The sequence below is a fragment of the Seriola dumerili genome, unplaced genomic scaffold (genome assembly GCF_002260705.1).
Source record: "Seriola dumerili isolate Sdu_G_001 unplaced genomic scaffold, Sdu_1.0 BDQW01000367.1, whole genome shotgun sequence".
In the NCBI taxonomy this organism is placed as follows: Eukaryota; Metazoa; Chordata; class Actinopteri; order Carangiformes; family Carangidae; genus Seriola; species Seriola dumerili.
Genome location: NW_019174622.1, coordinates 1323729 through 1337813, shown reverse-complemented (window position 1 = coordinate 1337813; position 14085 = coordinate 1323729). Strand labels below are relative to the sequence as shown.

Genomic DNA, 14085 nt, shown 5'->3' with positions numbered 1-14085 from the left:
ATTATTAGCAGCATGCTAATGTTCGGCACGTTACAGATGAGGCTGAATTCAGTCAGAGGGAGCCAGTAGGATTCATCCTCTGAGGACCATGAAAGCCTGTAAAAACCGTCACTGTCATCCGTCCAGTAGCTGTTGAGATATCTCAGATAAAAGTGGTTTTATCCCCACAGTGACTTCACCTCTCGTTTTCCAGTCTGACAAGGTCAGTAAATGTGTGTGTGTGTGTGTGTGTGTGTCATCCACTCAGGAAATCAGAGCAAAGCTACAGTAACAAAGAGGAAACTCGTGGATACGTGAAGAGGTAGTCTGAGACACGAACAAACGTAAACACACAAAAACACTTAGTGGCACAGAAAGAGTCACGACCAGGTTTCCTCTGCACTCCGGACAGATGTGAGATTCAAAGGGTTCAGTTTGTGTTCGTTCACCTGCACAAATACCCAGAAGAAGGTGTCGTCCAGTCATTTTCTAACTGTGATGTGATGTCACGTCCTGACGCCCTGATCGTTCTTCAGTTAAGGCTCCGGTTCGCAGTCTTCTCAGTCTTTTTTCTTCATCTTCGTCTTTGGCTCGGCTTCTTGCCTCGTTGCTGTTTCTTGAAGTCGATAAGGCAGTCGTTGGCCTCCGAGATCGGAGTGAAGGATCTGATGGGAGAGTTGCTGACCCTGAACGCCGCGACGGCGCCCACCTCTTCATCATCGTCGTCGTCCCGCAGGTCGATGACCTCTCTAAAAGTGAAAGAGTAGACGTCAGCGTGAATCCGGGAGCGTTGTACTCGCGCGCAGCACTCAGGTACAGTTTCTGCTACTTTAAACTTTTACTTCATTAGCATTTATCTGACAGCAGCAGTTACCTTTCAGATTAAGAGTTGATTTATTTTTAACATTATAATCCGACAGAATACAACAAAAGCACCACTAGAAAATGCTTCTTCTTTGGATGGATATTTATTTTGGAAAACAACGACTAGAAAGTGTTTAAAACACTGACATGATTCATGAAATCTTCAGGATGGAAAGAATTACTTTATATATCAGGATGCAACAGGAGAGATTCATGAAAATATGGGAAAGATGGATGAAGTTCTTTTTCCCCAAACGTCCTCTTTCTCTTGTACACACCAAACCTTTCTTATTTTAGTTATTTGGATTGGTTATGTTTCTGTATTTCATCTATCTATTTTGACCTATAAGATTCATTATTTTTGTCTTTTGTTTTTTATTGTATTAAATTTATTACCGTTGGTCTGACAGATGTTGTCGTGACCGTCAGATTAATGTAAAGAGATGCACAAAGAGTCACATGAAAGCTTTGTCTCGCTCCCAGATCAAAAATGTCCACAAAGGTTAAACGAGCACTGTAAAATAAATCCTGTTTTCTAAGCTCTCTTACTCTGGTTGGAGTCTGGATCCAGACGGTCCGGCCTCTGTGAACACAGAACAACAACAACAGCAACAACAACAAGAAGAAGGTGTCAGTAACCGCAGTAACAGTAACCTCCGTTTGAAAAGCAGGTAAAGTTCCTCAGTTTCTGAAAAGGTTTCTTGATCATAACTTGACGCTCGGACTCACCTGAGTCCCTGCTTTCTGTTTGCTCCAGAGCCGACAGCAGGTTTCCTCTCTGGAAGGTCAGAAACGTAGAAGGGAAAAGTTATTATACGTCAAAAACACAACAGATCTCAACCAAAAAGTGGGTGCGGTGCCGTTACCCGGTGTGTAAGGAGGCTTACCGCTTCAGTCTTGGACGGCCGGCGTCGGATGCAGAGTTCGGTGTGTCGGCTGTAGTCTCTCAGAGGAATGGCTTTCTGACAGATGTAACACTTCTCCTGGTTCCTGCGGGAATCGTGAGACCAAAACCGGATTAAATAAGAAGAAATCTGCCAGGAAACACCCGAGCTGCTCCAGGTAAAGATGACGGGTCACAGCTTCTTACTTATCGGTGTTGGAGGAGTCCATTGTCTCTTCAGCCGTCACCTCTCCTCTCCTCGTTCTCTTCCTGCGTGGCTTCAGTGACGCTGTCAACACAACATACATCTGTCTGTCATATGATGCTGTCGGAGGAGCGAGAAAGAGGAAACAACACAACGACAAACCGCAGTCTGAGGAGCTTTGAAAGCTAGTTAGCATGACTGGAGACGAGTCTTTGTGAGGAGACGTTGCTCATAAAAGTCACCGTTACAAAAAAACCAAACCAGTCGCTTCTCTGCAGCTGCCAGTAGCTCCTCCCTCATGGGACGCTAACTGGTTCACAGCCATGAAACTGGAGGCCGGGTGTTAAAGAAGAAGTTCCTCTCACCTAGGAAACGGTCGACTTCAGGCCTCGTCTCGTCCACGACAGCCACCTCTCCGTCGCAGTACGCCGCGTGCAGCTCGATCCTTGTCACGGGGAACGATCCCTGACAGATGGGACAGTCCACGTTGGTCTCAGGACTCTGAGGGACGGCGGCTGATTCCGGTTCCGGAGACGTCGACCTCTTCAGCCCTCTGTCCTCTATCTCCTCCACATCCGGATCCTCCCCGCGCTCCGTTACCTCCTCCTTTTGGCTGCTGATGGCGATGTTTCCCTCCGTCTTTCCATCCACTGGAGCTGAAAACAGGTTTAAGACAGGTTTTCTGCTTACACGTATTTTCACCTGTAGAAATCTGTTTCTAGCATCGGCTACCAAAAAAAGGTTTTCTGTTGCAAGTGTGCAGCCTTACCGTCAACCTCCACATCCACATCCACCTCCATCTCCTCCTCCTCCTCCTGTGGCTTGGCTTTGGCCGAAGAATCGTCTCGGAGAATCACCTCGACCTCAGGGAGATGTCGGCTTTCAGGTCGGAGCTGTGGAGAAATCAAAGCCACCTGGCAGGTAAACACTAATGTGCTAATCAGGGTAAAGCAAAAAAACAAAACAAAAACAAAAACATGTCAGGTCGTTGATTAAAATCTACACTTCACATCTTTCAGGCTACTGAACAAAACATCTCATCCGTGCTCGTGTTACGACTTCTGTTCGTGTCCGTTACCGATTATCTAAATTGTTGTCAATGAATTTCCTGTCAATCAGCTGATCGTTCAGCTCCTTTTTATCTATCAGTACATGAGTCTGGACTGATTGTAACCTGCAGGTTTCACTCTACACAGTGAAGGTAAAACCTTCTGTGAAGTCAAAGCGACTTGATTAACAAACTAATTGATGCAGATGTTACAATCAGGTTTGTTTTTTAATCTTGATCCTGATCAGACTCCTTTTCCACACTGGATTTAAGTCGATGCCGAGTCCGATCTGATGCTCATCTTCACCCCAGTGTTAATTAAATATGGATTTAAATCAATATTAAATATGAATTTAGTCAACACACCTTATTTTTCAAGAGCTATTTGATCCAAATACTGAAGGTCCTGGTTCAAAACTACAGAGTTGATCATCTTAAATTAGGCCGATACTGATATTTGATAGTTAAAATCTGATAAAACCTTCTGATTTCTTACATAAACACATAACAAACATTTCTGATAAGGATTTCTTTTAACCACTGAGACCAGGATATGTCGTATAGGAGACATTTTACAGTGTAAAAACTCGTCAGCACCCTCTGGTGGTCAAACTAACATGACTTCAAACCTTTGACAACAAATAGGATACTAATATTTAGCAGTCATTATATCTATATGGACTTCAGATATTCAGTTATCAGTGTTGTATTTATCCAACTTTACCTTTGATTTTAATTTATCATATTAATTATATTATGTTGTAGATACTCGACAGCGAGTTAATGATCTTCATGTGTACGCATCAACAGTGGTATAACAGCTGTAGCTTCCTGTGTTTATTGATAGGAAAACAAATATAAATAAATCTAAAGATATAAATTGAAAGATTAATAAAGACTCCTGTAAAATTGACATGAAGTGATCCACTAGAGAGAGAAGATGTCTCACTCTGCTGGCGTTGTGGGAACTACAGAAACACCCGGTCTACTCTTGATTATACAGAGGTCAAGTTTGATTTTTCTACTAAAAACAAATAAAATTCACAGATTTTCCACGAATTTCCTGATCACTTGGGTCCAATAAAGTTGGAGTATTTTTGAGACTGGACACATGAACTCACCTCGGCTCCAGCGTCAGTGATCATCGTCAGATCTTGCGTGCTGTCGCCGCTCAGTTGTGTTTCTATTATTAAAAACAGAAGAAAAACACTCGTCCGATCATTATCTGCTGCCTGAGTCTGAAGGTTTCAGTTCAACCTGTAAGTAACAACTTCCACCACAGAGCAGGGAGCTGACCTGAGGGTTAATCACATGTAAAAACACAAGCATATGAGATCAAAAGCACGTCGTCCACCTGAGCTCCTCTTTTATTTTGAAAATGCATCAAAAAAAATTAAGCTTCGGCCACAAGGCTGAGACGTCAATACAACAAAACAACTACAGGAGAGGAGGAGAGAAAGTGACGTGTGGATCAGGTCATGGACATTTTCTCAGGGTTGTCTAGTGCACTCTGGGAAATGTAGTAAATCACTAACTGGAGTTAAAGTAGAAAAATGCCTGTTGTATAAATGTGAATAAAAGCGAGGCGCTTGCCGTACCTGGACAAACCTCACAGTCATCGGTGTCCATCTGTCCTCCTTCACCTCCTCCCCGCTCATTCTTCTCCTCCTCCACTTTGTTCTCCTTCTCTCTTTCCTCCTCTTCCCCTCCGGCCTTCTCGTCTTCCTCCTCCTCTGCCTCAGCAGGAGGGGCGTCAGCCGATTCACGCAGTCGGTTGCCTCTCAGCTTGAGACCACGTCTGAAAAGGTGCGAGTTTAACCCGGGCAGAGAACTCAACAAACCAGACTGTGCATTTGAAGTTGGCGTTTCTACAGAAGCAGCTGTGTGATCAGACTGACTGCTGACACCTAGTGGCAAAAAGACGTCACTGCAGACAGAGACGGTGTTTTCTGTTTCTGAGTGCAGCGTCCAGCTCAAACTGGAAAACACCACGATGAAGCAGACTTTAAAAAGTCGCCAGCATGCACGATAAAATCACTAAAACATTATCTAATTATTGGATATTTTATCTTTCGAGACGTTCACCATCTCTGAGCTGCTTCTTTTTCTTCCTTTCTTTTTACATCACTGATCATTGTTTGTCTGTGTCTTCAGAGTCATCTCAGCTGGCAGCCCACATCTGGATTTCACTTACTGACCGACAATACTTTAAGACAACATTTATACATAAATACGGACAACTACAAAGGGCTTATTTACTTTTTCTCTCCACTCTAATATGTAATTATTGTATTAGTTCAGTTGATTTAGAGTAAATCATACGGAAACTGTGAAACTCAAGATTACAAACAGGTTCTTACTCCACATTTATGTGTCGGATCCTGTGTGAGTATATCGACAGGATGCTGACGACACACTACTTATGTTGTTTGATCAAACAAGTTGTTTTGAGTCATGTGAATAACTCTCTCTGTCTCAGAAGAAGAAGAAGAAGAGTTTTACCTTCGAATAACGTGATGCTGAGGTGATTCAACCGTCGGCTCGGGTGAGGGGGATTTCTGGGAAAGAAATAAATAAAATATATATGTACTGTTTGTTCAGTGATTTGCTTTGAAACATCAGGTTACGTGTGTGTGTGGATGATTATCGTACCTCTGGCTGTGGCAGGATGGGCTCCCCCCACTCCGCCTTCCTCAGCAGACACCTCTGAGCCTGTTTCAGACTCCTGTCATACACCTGCATCTGAGCCAGGATCACCTGAGAGCAGAGACAGACACAGATTAGACTCCACTCCGTGACTCTGACTCTGAATGCGTGTTTATTACTTCTACATACGATGAAACAAACCACCTGTGTGTAGGTGTCTGGGTCCAGGCCTCGTGGACAGAAGGGAACGCCCCAGTAGTAGTGAACCGTCGGCCCGTCTGCAGGCTCCCCAGGCGGGGGTGACGTCCTGCCGACCGCCCCCTCGCTGCTGGGTGGCCGTGGTTCTCGCTCTGTGGTGGAAGGCTGCTGTCGGGAGGTGGATGTGGAAGAGGAAGAAGGTCCGGGCGAGATCTGTTTATCCGGGCCGCTTTGATCGAGACTCCGACCTGAGACGCACCTGAGGCTGGAAACAAACAGAGGGAGAAACACAGCAGTCCAGCCAGCGTCAACATTAAAGATGCTTCTTAATTAAAGCAGCTGTATTAAATCCCAGGTAAGAACAGCAGCACCGAAGTTCAGAAGCAGCTGACAACTAAACCAACTGTAGCAGGAGCAGATTATCAGCCTGATACACAGTAAAGAAACTCTGATCTTTTGATGACGATGAAGGTGTTTTCCCCACCTGCCGTTGGACCTGGTTGTCCCTGGAGAAGCTGCAGTCACGTGGTTCGGGGACGCAGCAGGACCGTCTGCCCGAGGACCGGGTCTCTCCTCTGGGAAGACGGGGCTGGGAGAGCCGACCGGCTGTAACAGATACAGAATTAACTAGATATGTAACTGAAGACACAGTAAAAAGAGTCAATATAGAAAAATACACGAAGAGATGGAGGCAAAGATTTACTGAGAAATTGCGACTGAAGTGTGTTTGCTCTTCAGAAGCTTGAGCGGTAAATAAAATAAGGACTATGACTCGATTATATGAAAAAAAAAACATGATTTAATTATATTTTTAATGTAAAGTGTTGAATTTATTTGATATAATGTGTTTTATAATGTGAAAAGTGGCACCTAAAGACAAAGTCTGGTGATATTAAAAACCCAAACCAACACTGAACATCATTTTATCATTTAAGAACGCACTGCTGAGTCTAGGTAAAGGCTTAGACACACGACAGGTCTTAAACAAACAGGGGGAAATAAGTGCATTTGTTGGGGACTATTTTCAGCGGCGGATTAATTCACATTTGGTGCTGTAGTGAGTATTTTGGAGGCAGCAGGACAGCATGTGTGTTCAGTCATCAGTATTATTAAATGTGTCGAATCAGAAATCAGATCAGTCCAGACGAGGGATTAAAACTGTGTGACAGTGAGAGCGTCTCTGTACCGTGACGGCCTCGTCATCGTCCGACCACAGCAGCGTCATGTCACTGGTCAGCTCCCTCTCCGATGAGCTGCAGTCTTTAGACGTGTCATTCGGCTCCTGTGCTTCATCTAAAACCAGGAGACACAGTCAGGAAAGAGCAGAGACCCACTGACCAACACGCAGGATCTGGTACATCAGCGATGTAGGCGTTAGTGTGACCCCTGACCCCTGAGTGAGTGATGTTTCACTGTACCTGACTGGAATGAGGTGATCTTGTTCAAACTGCCGTCTGGTTTGAGGTCAGTCTTGTTGTCCTGAAGCAGAAAGAAGAAGAAGAAGAAGAAACGAGCAGGAACTTATCAAATGTCTGGATGTTATGTCTGGACAGATGTTTATAAATACGATATGTTAAAGGTTAAACTATTCAACAGTGTGTAAAAGGAATTCCTCTAAGGTCAGAAAGTTTAAACCATTTTAATAACTGAGGTAATTTTTCACAGTTCCAGCTGTTCGCTGCTGCTTCTCATCTTATATCACAGTAAACTCCTGTCAAGTCTGAAGACGCCACTTTTCTCACTGTTTTCTTACATTTTACAATGAATAATCACGTTTAATGATTTCCATTCATCAGTTGAGGCCCAGCCATAAATAAAAGTTAAAAACCATGGTTATACTCACATACTTTTACTTGTCGTAGAGTGTTTTTACAGTGAGGTATTAGTACTTTTACTGAAGGATCTGGAAACGTCCTCCCCCGTTGCACAGACACCTGAACTCACCTGCCCCGGACCCTGAGAAGGATCCCTGATCCCTGAAGGACCCTCAGGCTTGTCCTGCAGGTCCAGATGAATCCTCTGTCGTGGTCCAGTCCTGCTGAACACCGGGCTCGTAGAGCAGCCGTGACGTTGCTCCGTCCGTCCTCGGTCGGTCTCTGAGAACACGGGGCTTTTGCAGATTGTTGGTCTCTCTGGGGGGGCGGGCTTGTTGAGAGGACCGGGGCTTCTGGGGAATACTGGGCTCTGAGGCCGACAGGATGTGGACCTCACAGAGGAAGTTAAACTGTCCTGAGAAGTGAACATGAACCCTGAGTTTTCACAGGTTGGGTGGGATTTGGAGGCACTTGGAGACCCCTCACGCTGAGTAGTCCTGCCAAATACAGGACTTTTAAGATACTCAGGATTCAGCTCCGTCTCCCCGTCGTCCCCCTGGTCGGTCCCCGAGAAGACAGGACTTTTAGGACAGGTTGTGAGGTTACTGGAGCTTTTGGGGCTTTTGGGAAACGTCGGACTCTTGAGTTGAACGGGGACAGATATTTCAGTCGAGGTCCAGGTGTCCTGAGAGCACAACACAAACCCTGAGGACCTGCAGGTCTCCAGCAGGTCTTGGCTCAACCGGGGGACTTGAACTTTTGCTCTGCAGCCGGTCAAGGGGAAGACGGGGGATTTAAGGAGCTGACAGTCGTCGATCTGGGTCGAATCAGAGCTCTGAGTCACAGAGAGGAGAAAACAAACACACACATATACGTCAACAAAGTCATCAATTACATTATCATTGTGATCATAAATAACCATTCGTTGTAACTCTGTAAAATGTGAAGTAAAGAAAAGTGACAGATGTTTCCAGACGAACCTGCGGTGAGTCCAGATGCAGTGACAGAGCCTCGGAGCTGCAGGGTGAAGCCTGAGGGTCGATCTTCTGAGTCTGGGACAGATCCGGCATCTCCAGCAGAGGACTTCCTTCTTTCCTTTTCCGCTTTTTATTCCTGTTATTATTTTCATTTCCACTTCCTTTTGCGTCTGGGAATAAAACATGCCATGTTTTCAAATCCATGGGACTTTCAGCAGTTTGGTTTCATGTCAGCAAAAGCTAAATTATTTATTTTCCCTGAATTCTTTTGATGTATTTTTCCTTTCCTGCCGCGGTGCTTCAGCTGAATCTAACTTTACCTACGAAGCACCGTAGGATATTTAACAACATACATGAGCAGGCTCACCTCTGTTCAGGTCTGTCTCAGCCGCGCAGACCTCCTGTGACGCTCCCTGATCGACGGCCGACGCCTTCTTCGCGTTCGAGTAGAGGAGCTTACGCCGAGCGCAGAGTCTGAGCGAGGCCTCGGCGTTGGCGAGCAGGCTCTGACTCTGGGAAGGAGGGCACGGTTGTTTCTGACCGGCCATCTACGAGAGAGGAAGAACAACACAAGAAGGATGACACCAGGAGCTCTGAACGTCAGTGATCCTTGGCTGTAATTACTCCAGATGGGATAATGTCACTGACGAGAGCAGGTAGTGTTAAAATTACCAGCACTCTTCTAGAGAAATAAATACCATCTGAATGGGGCTTTGGAAAACCTCAGTAGCGCTGTACTCACACTCTCCTGAATGGCTTTCATCACAGCCTCTTCTTCCTGCTGCAGTCTGAGCGCCGTGTCACTGGCTTCCTGTTCACTCAGACGCAGGGCCAGGTCCATCATTTCCTCCTCTGTCATGTCTGACGACAACAGAGACAGTTTCTGAACAATGTTTGACTAAATATTCTACACACAGTATCGTGTGTGGTGACGGTGTGACACATAAAAGTAGCCTGGACATCGATACACTGCAACGAGCTGTTTTCTACTCACACAAACAACATTTGTATAATAATATAATAATAATCATCTTAGTTCAGAATTATTTCTAGTTACATGGACACAGTTTCTGATCTTGCTCTTGTGTTTACCTGCACAAAATAAAAACAAAAGAAGGTAAAAGTTGACCCTTCGTGGTCATGTGCTACGTACCTTTGTTTTTAGATTTGCTTTCCCTCTCTCTCCTGCGCTTGTGTCTCGCTACTGGCGGTAACAGAAGTGATGATGAGAGCTCGTCCTGGAAGAACAAACAACAGTTTTAAGTTTAATCAAGTTCACGCGAAGCCTCGTTAAATCTCAGACGGCCAAGACACAGCTTTGTTTATTCAGCCACAGTGTTGCTCTGCTCTGTAACTCCAGGGTTTATACATATAAACCTGAACCTGTATTTATCTCAGTTTGGTTCTAGCTAATATTCACAGTCGCCTACCTTGTCGTCTCCGTCATCGACAGCTTCTTGCTCCTGTGTGCTTTCGTCGATCTGCTGGCTTTCAGGGGGAATGTCACTCGCATCCTTGTTTGTTTGCTTCCTCAGAGGCATCCTGATCTGCTCCTGAGGACCTTCAACCAACAGAGGCACTAACATTACTTCTGTGACACCTTCTACATGAGCTAATTGCACAAATTATCCTTACAGTTTGTTTGTTTTTTTTTTAAGCTAAGCCGTACTATTGCTGTTCTTACCTGGAATTTAATACTGTTGTTTTCATTAAGAAGTGCAGACAAACTTAATGTCGACCTGCTACCCTCCCAGATTGCTAACAAATCAAACAAACAAAAAGGTGATATGTACAGTCATACTCATTAACATATATATATATAAATATATATTTCTTATGTACAGCTGTGTTTAATGAAATTTAAAAACATACACTTATATCCAAATGTTTGGGCCCAACTTACTGTTTTTAAAACTTAAAAAATTACATATTTTGTTGATGTTTGAACAACAAAAATGTGCTGTCCGTTCAAACTCTTCAACTTGAGTTTACTGAAGTAGTTCAGGGCGGATTTCTTCCAAACAGCAGCAAAGCTAACAAGAGAGCACTTGCCACGGCTACTCTCGGCAGTATTTACCTGGTTTACCTGACGATGACGATGAAGCCTGTCCTCTTCTTCCTCTCATCTGCCCGGCGGCTCGAGTGTGGACCCCAAAACAAACTGACCTCTGTGTTAAAAGTAGAAAAGAAAGAGCTGAGTCAGAGGCACGGGATGACTGAAGACATTTGAAATTAAATACTCACGAGTCCGGCTCATATTAACAGGGTCAGTCGCTGCGAATATCTTCTGTTTAGGTTTAAAATTTGCCAAAACAGCGCGAAAACATCGATTCATATAGAAGCAAATTGAATACGAGACACTAAAAATTACAAATAGTATTCGCATTTTCGTTTTAATTTTTAAATAACCGTATGATTGAATCAAATACTATGTGCTTGTTTATTTATTTGATCAGCAGCAACTGAAAAACAACAATAAATCAAACAATTTTTAGTTTAAAAACACTCACGGAAGAGTTTTGTTCAATTTCGCGGCGCCATGTTTGTTTCTGTTCACGGAATCACGTGACTACGAACGCAACTAACGTAGAACGACGCGGTCTTCGCGCTGCATTCACAGACTGTTAGTTAAAGTCGTTCGATGGTGCCTTCATGAACTGAAACGACTGCAAAAACTCCCCGTCGGGGAATCGAACCCCGGTCTTCCGCGTGACAGGCGGAGATACTGTCCACTATACTAACGAGGAGAGGTAGAGACCGGCCTATGACCACTCCGAGCAGTGGATACAGCTTTAGCTGTGTCTTTTGTGTGAACATAATTTGATAAGACACCGACATCCACTGGGAATTCCGGGAAATGCTCACGTATCGGTCTGCACCTCTCCTCGTTAGTATAGTGGACAGTATCTCCGCCTGTCACGCGGAAGACCGGGGTTCGATTCCCCGACGGGGAGTGATTGACTTTGTTTACTTCTGTGGAAGTAAAAATAAAAAGTCCCTTTACCACATTGATAATAATAATAATAATGATAATTGATACTATTGCACTACTTTTTGTCAGCCTGAAATACTGCCGCATGAAATGTACTTCACTGCAGATTAAACAAGTAAATTTAACAGTTGTAAAGTTCGTGTGAGAAACCTGTCCACTGATTCGTTGAATGAGTCACATGACCGTTTACAACTTCCTCGTTAGTATAGTGGACAGTATCTCCGCCTGTCACGCGGAAGACCGGGGTTCGATTCCCCGACGGGGAGTATTTCACTTTATTTACTTCTGTGGAGGTGAGAGAAAAAGTCCCTGTTTACTGTAATAATATTAATAATAATCGATACTTTTGCACTACTTTTTGTCATCATGAAATACTTCCGCATGAAATGTACCTCACTGCGGATTAAACAAGTAAATTTACCAGCGGTAAAGTTCATATGAGAAACCTTTCCACTGATTCGTTGAATGAGTCACATGACGGCCTACAACTTCCTCGTTAGTATAGTGGACAGTATCTCCGCCTGTCACGCGGAAGACCGGGGTTCGATTCCCCGACGGGGAGTATTTGACTTTTTTAACTTCTGTTGAAGTAAAAGAAAAAAATCCCTTTACCACAATAATAATAATAATAATTGATACTATTGCACTACTTTTTGTCAGCCTGAAATACTGCCGCATGAAATAATTCACTGCAGATTAAACAAGTAAATTTACCAGCTGTAAAGTTCGTGTGAGAAACCTGTCCACTGATTCGTTGAATGAGTCACATGACCGTCTACAACTTCCTCGTTAGTATAGTGGACAGTATCTCCGCCTGTCACGCGGAAGACCGGGGTTCGATTCCCCGACGGGGAGTATTTGACTTTTTTAACTTCTGTTGAAGTAAAAGAAAAAAATCCCTTTACCACAATAATAATAATAATAATAATAATTGATACTATTACACTACTTTTTGTCAGCCTGAAATACTGCCGCATGAAATGTACCTCACTGCGGATTAAACAAGTAAATTTACCAGCGGTAAAGTTCATATGAGAAACCTTTCCACTGATTCGTTGAATGAGTCACATGACGGCCTGCAACTTCCTCGTTAGTATAGTGGACAGTATCTCCGCCTGTCACGCGGAAGACCGGGGTTCGATTCCCCGACGGGGAGTATTTGACTTTTTTAACTTCTGTTGAAGTAAAAGAAAAAAATCCCTTTACCACAATAATAATAATAATAATAATAATTGATACTATTACACTACTTTTTGTCAGCCTGAAATACTGCCGCATGAAATGTACTTCACTGCAGATTAAGTGAGAATTAATTTAACTGAGATTAAGTGAGAGTTCAGGTGAGAAACCTGTCCACTGATTCGTTGAATGAGTCACATGACAGTCTACAACTTCCTCGTTAGTATAGTGGACAGTATCTCCGCCTGTCACGCGGAAGACCGGGGTTCGATTCCCCGACGGGGAGTAATTGACTTTGTTTTCTTCTGTGGAGGTGAGAGAAAAAGTCCCTTTACCACAATAATAATATTAATAATAAACGATACTATTGCACTACTTTTTGTCATCATGAAATACTGCCGCATGAAATGTACCTCACTGCGGATTAAACAAGTAAATGTACCACCTGTAATATCCCGGTGAGAAACCTGTCCACTGACTGCTTCAATGTGTCATGTGACCATTTTCAACTTCCTCGTTAGTATAGTGGACAGTATCTCCGCCTGTCACGCGGAAGACCGGGGTTCGATTCCCCGACGGGGAGTAATTTTCATTCCAGGTGGTAAGTCTTTACTATTTAATGTTGCATTGAAACATTGAAAGTCCACAAATAGAGAGAGAGAGAGAATTCGTGGAAGAAATATTTAGATCTCTTACTTAAGTAAAAGTAGAAAAAACTACACTTTAAAAATACGCTGTTACAAGTCCTGTATTCAAAACCTATGAGGAGTATGGATTTACTAGAGGTAAAATTTTTCATTGTGCAGCCAAAATATTTTTAATATTTAATATACATTTAACATATATATTTTAACATTTCTGAGCCAAATCTCAAAATTGTCCTATGCTGTGATTATCTCAAGTATGCTTCAATGAATCATAACTTTTGTAAATTAAAAACAAAAGCATAAAAATGTTTCTTTCTCTTTTTTTTTTTTTTTAAATATGAAACACAGCACCTCTTACCTTGGTCCTGACACATCCTACATCAGGGCAGTTAATCTACCCCGGTGTAGAGTCTGACTCAGTATTATTGTCTTAATCTCAGGATAATTGTATCTTTGATGTGCATTTAAACCCGATTAATGCTAAAGACTTTATTTCCTGATGAAATAACACACTATTGTTGTACAGTATTACACACACACACACACACAGTGATAAAAAGGGGCTTATGTGAATTTATGTGAAGATTATGTGTGCTGTTCCCAGCTAAAGCCATGAAAATAGCACAGAATCCCAGCAATTAAGATAAGGCAAT

At 43.3% G+C, this 14085-nt stretch overlaps 1 protein-coding gene and 8 non-coding genes across 9 annotated transcripts; 7 read left to right on the top strand and 2 right to left on the bottom strand.

The window, feature by feature from the left end:
- Positions 1 to 240: 240 nt before the first annotated feature.
- uimc1 (ubiquitin interaction motif containing 1) lies at positions 241 to 10716 on the bottom strand. The gene is made up of 22 exons (XM_022760864.1): positions 10692 to 10716; positions 10299 to 10372; positions 10045 to 10175; positions 9768 to 9852; positions 9357 to 9475; positions 8968 to 9162; positions 7768 to 8472; positions 7242 to 7302; positions 7010 to 7116; positions 6308 to 6429; positions 5830 to 6088; positions 5632 to 5736; positions 5482 to 5537; positions 4578 to 4777; positions 4101 to 4162; positions 2701 to 2824; positions 2297 to 2587; positions 1934 to 2015; positions 1731 to 1833; positions 1573 to 1621; positions 1393 to 1426; positions 241 to 728 (listed from the first exon to the last, which is right to left on the bottom strand). Exons 3-22 carry the CDS (start codon positions 10153 to 10155, stop codon positions 554 to 556), a joined length of 3045 nt encoding a protein of 1014 aa, XP_022616585.1. The 5' UTR covers positions 10156 to 10175; positions 10299 to 10372; positions 10692 to 10716; the 3' UTR covers positions 241 to 553.
- Positions 10717 to 11289: 573 nt separating this feature from the next.
- Positions 11290 to 11361, bottom strand: trnad-guc. Its single transcript has one exon. It is a non-coding gene; the product is annotated as a tRNA-Asp (tRNA).
- Positions 11362 to 11496: 135 nt separating this feature from the next.
- On the top strand, positions 11497 to 11568 carry trnad-guc. Its single transcript has one exon. It is a non-coding gene; the product is annotated as a tRNA-Asp (tRNA).
- Positions 11569 to 11800: 232 nt separating this feature from the next.
- trnad-guc lies at positions 11801 to 11872 on the top strand. The gene has a single exon. It is a non-coding gene; the product is annotated as a tRNA-Asp (tRNA).
- Positions 11873 to 12096: 224 nt separating this feature from the next.
- Positions 12097 to 12168, top strand: trnad-guc. The gene has a single exon. It is a non-coding gene; the product is annotated as a tRNA-Asp (tRNA).
- A 221-nt stretch (positions 12169 to 12389) lies between these two features.
- On the top strand, positions 12390 to 12461 carry trnad-guc. Its single transcript has one exon. It is a non-coding gene; the product is annotated as a tRNA-Asp (tRNA).
- Positions 12462 to 12690: 229 nt separating this feature from the next.
- Positions 12691 to 12762, top strand: trnad-guc. The gene has a single exon. It is a non-coding gene; the product is annotated as a tRNA-Asp (tRNA).
- Positions 12763 to 12999: 237 nt separating this feature from the next.
- On the top strand, positions 13000 to 13071 carry trnad-guc. Its single transcript has one exon. It is a non-coding gene; the product is annotated as a tRNA-Asp (tRNA).
- A 225-nt stretch (positions 13072 to 13296) lies between these two features.
- On the top strand, positions 13297 to 13368 carry trnad-guc. Its single transcript has one exon. It is a non-coding gene; the product is annotated as a tRNA-Asp (tRNA).
- Positions 13369 to 14085: the final 717 nt, after the last annotated feature.

What these genes read in the sequence shown, in the direction of transcription:
- uimc1 (XM_022760864.1), bottom strand. Translation starts at nt 10,155, where the DNA reads ATGCCTCTGAGGAAGCAAACAAACAAGGATGCGAGTGACATTCCCCCT. An exon ending in GATCACCTCATTCCAGTCAG is followed by an intron (nt 7,117 to 7,241) that starts GTACAGTGAAAC and finishes TCCTGGTTTTAG; the next exon opens with ATGAAGCACAGGAGCCGAAT. An exon ending in ACAACCAGGTCCAACGGCAG is followed by an intron (nt 6,089 to 6,307) that starts GTGGGGAAAACA and finishes GTTTGTTTCCAG; the next exon opens with CCTCAGGTGCGTCTCAGGTC.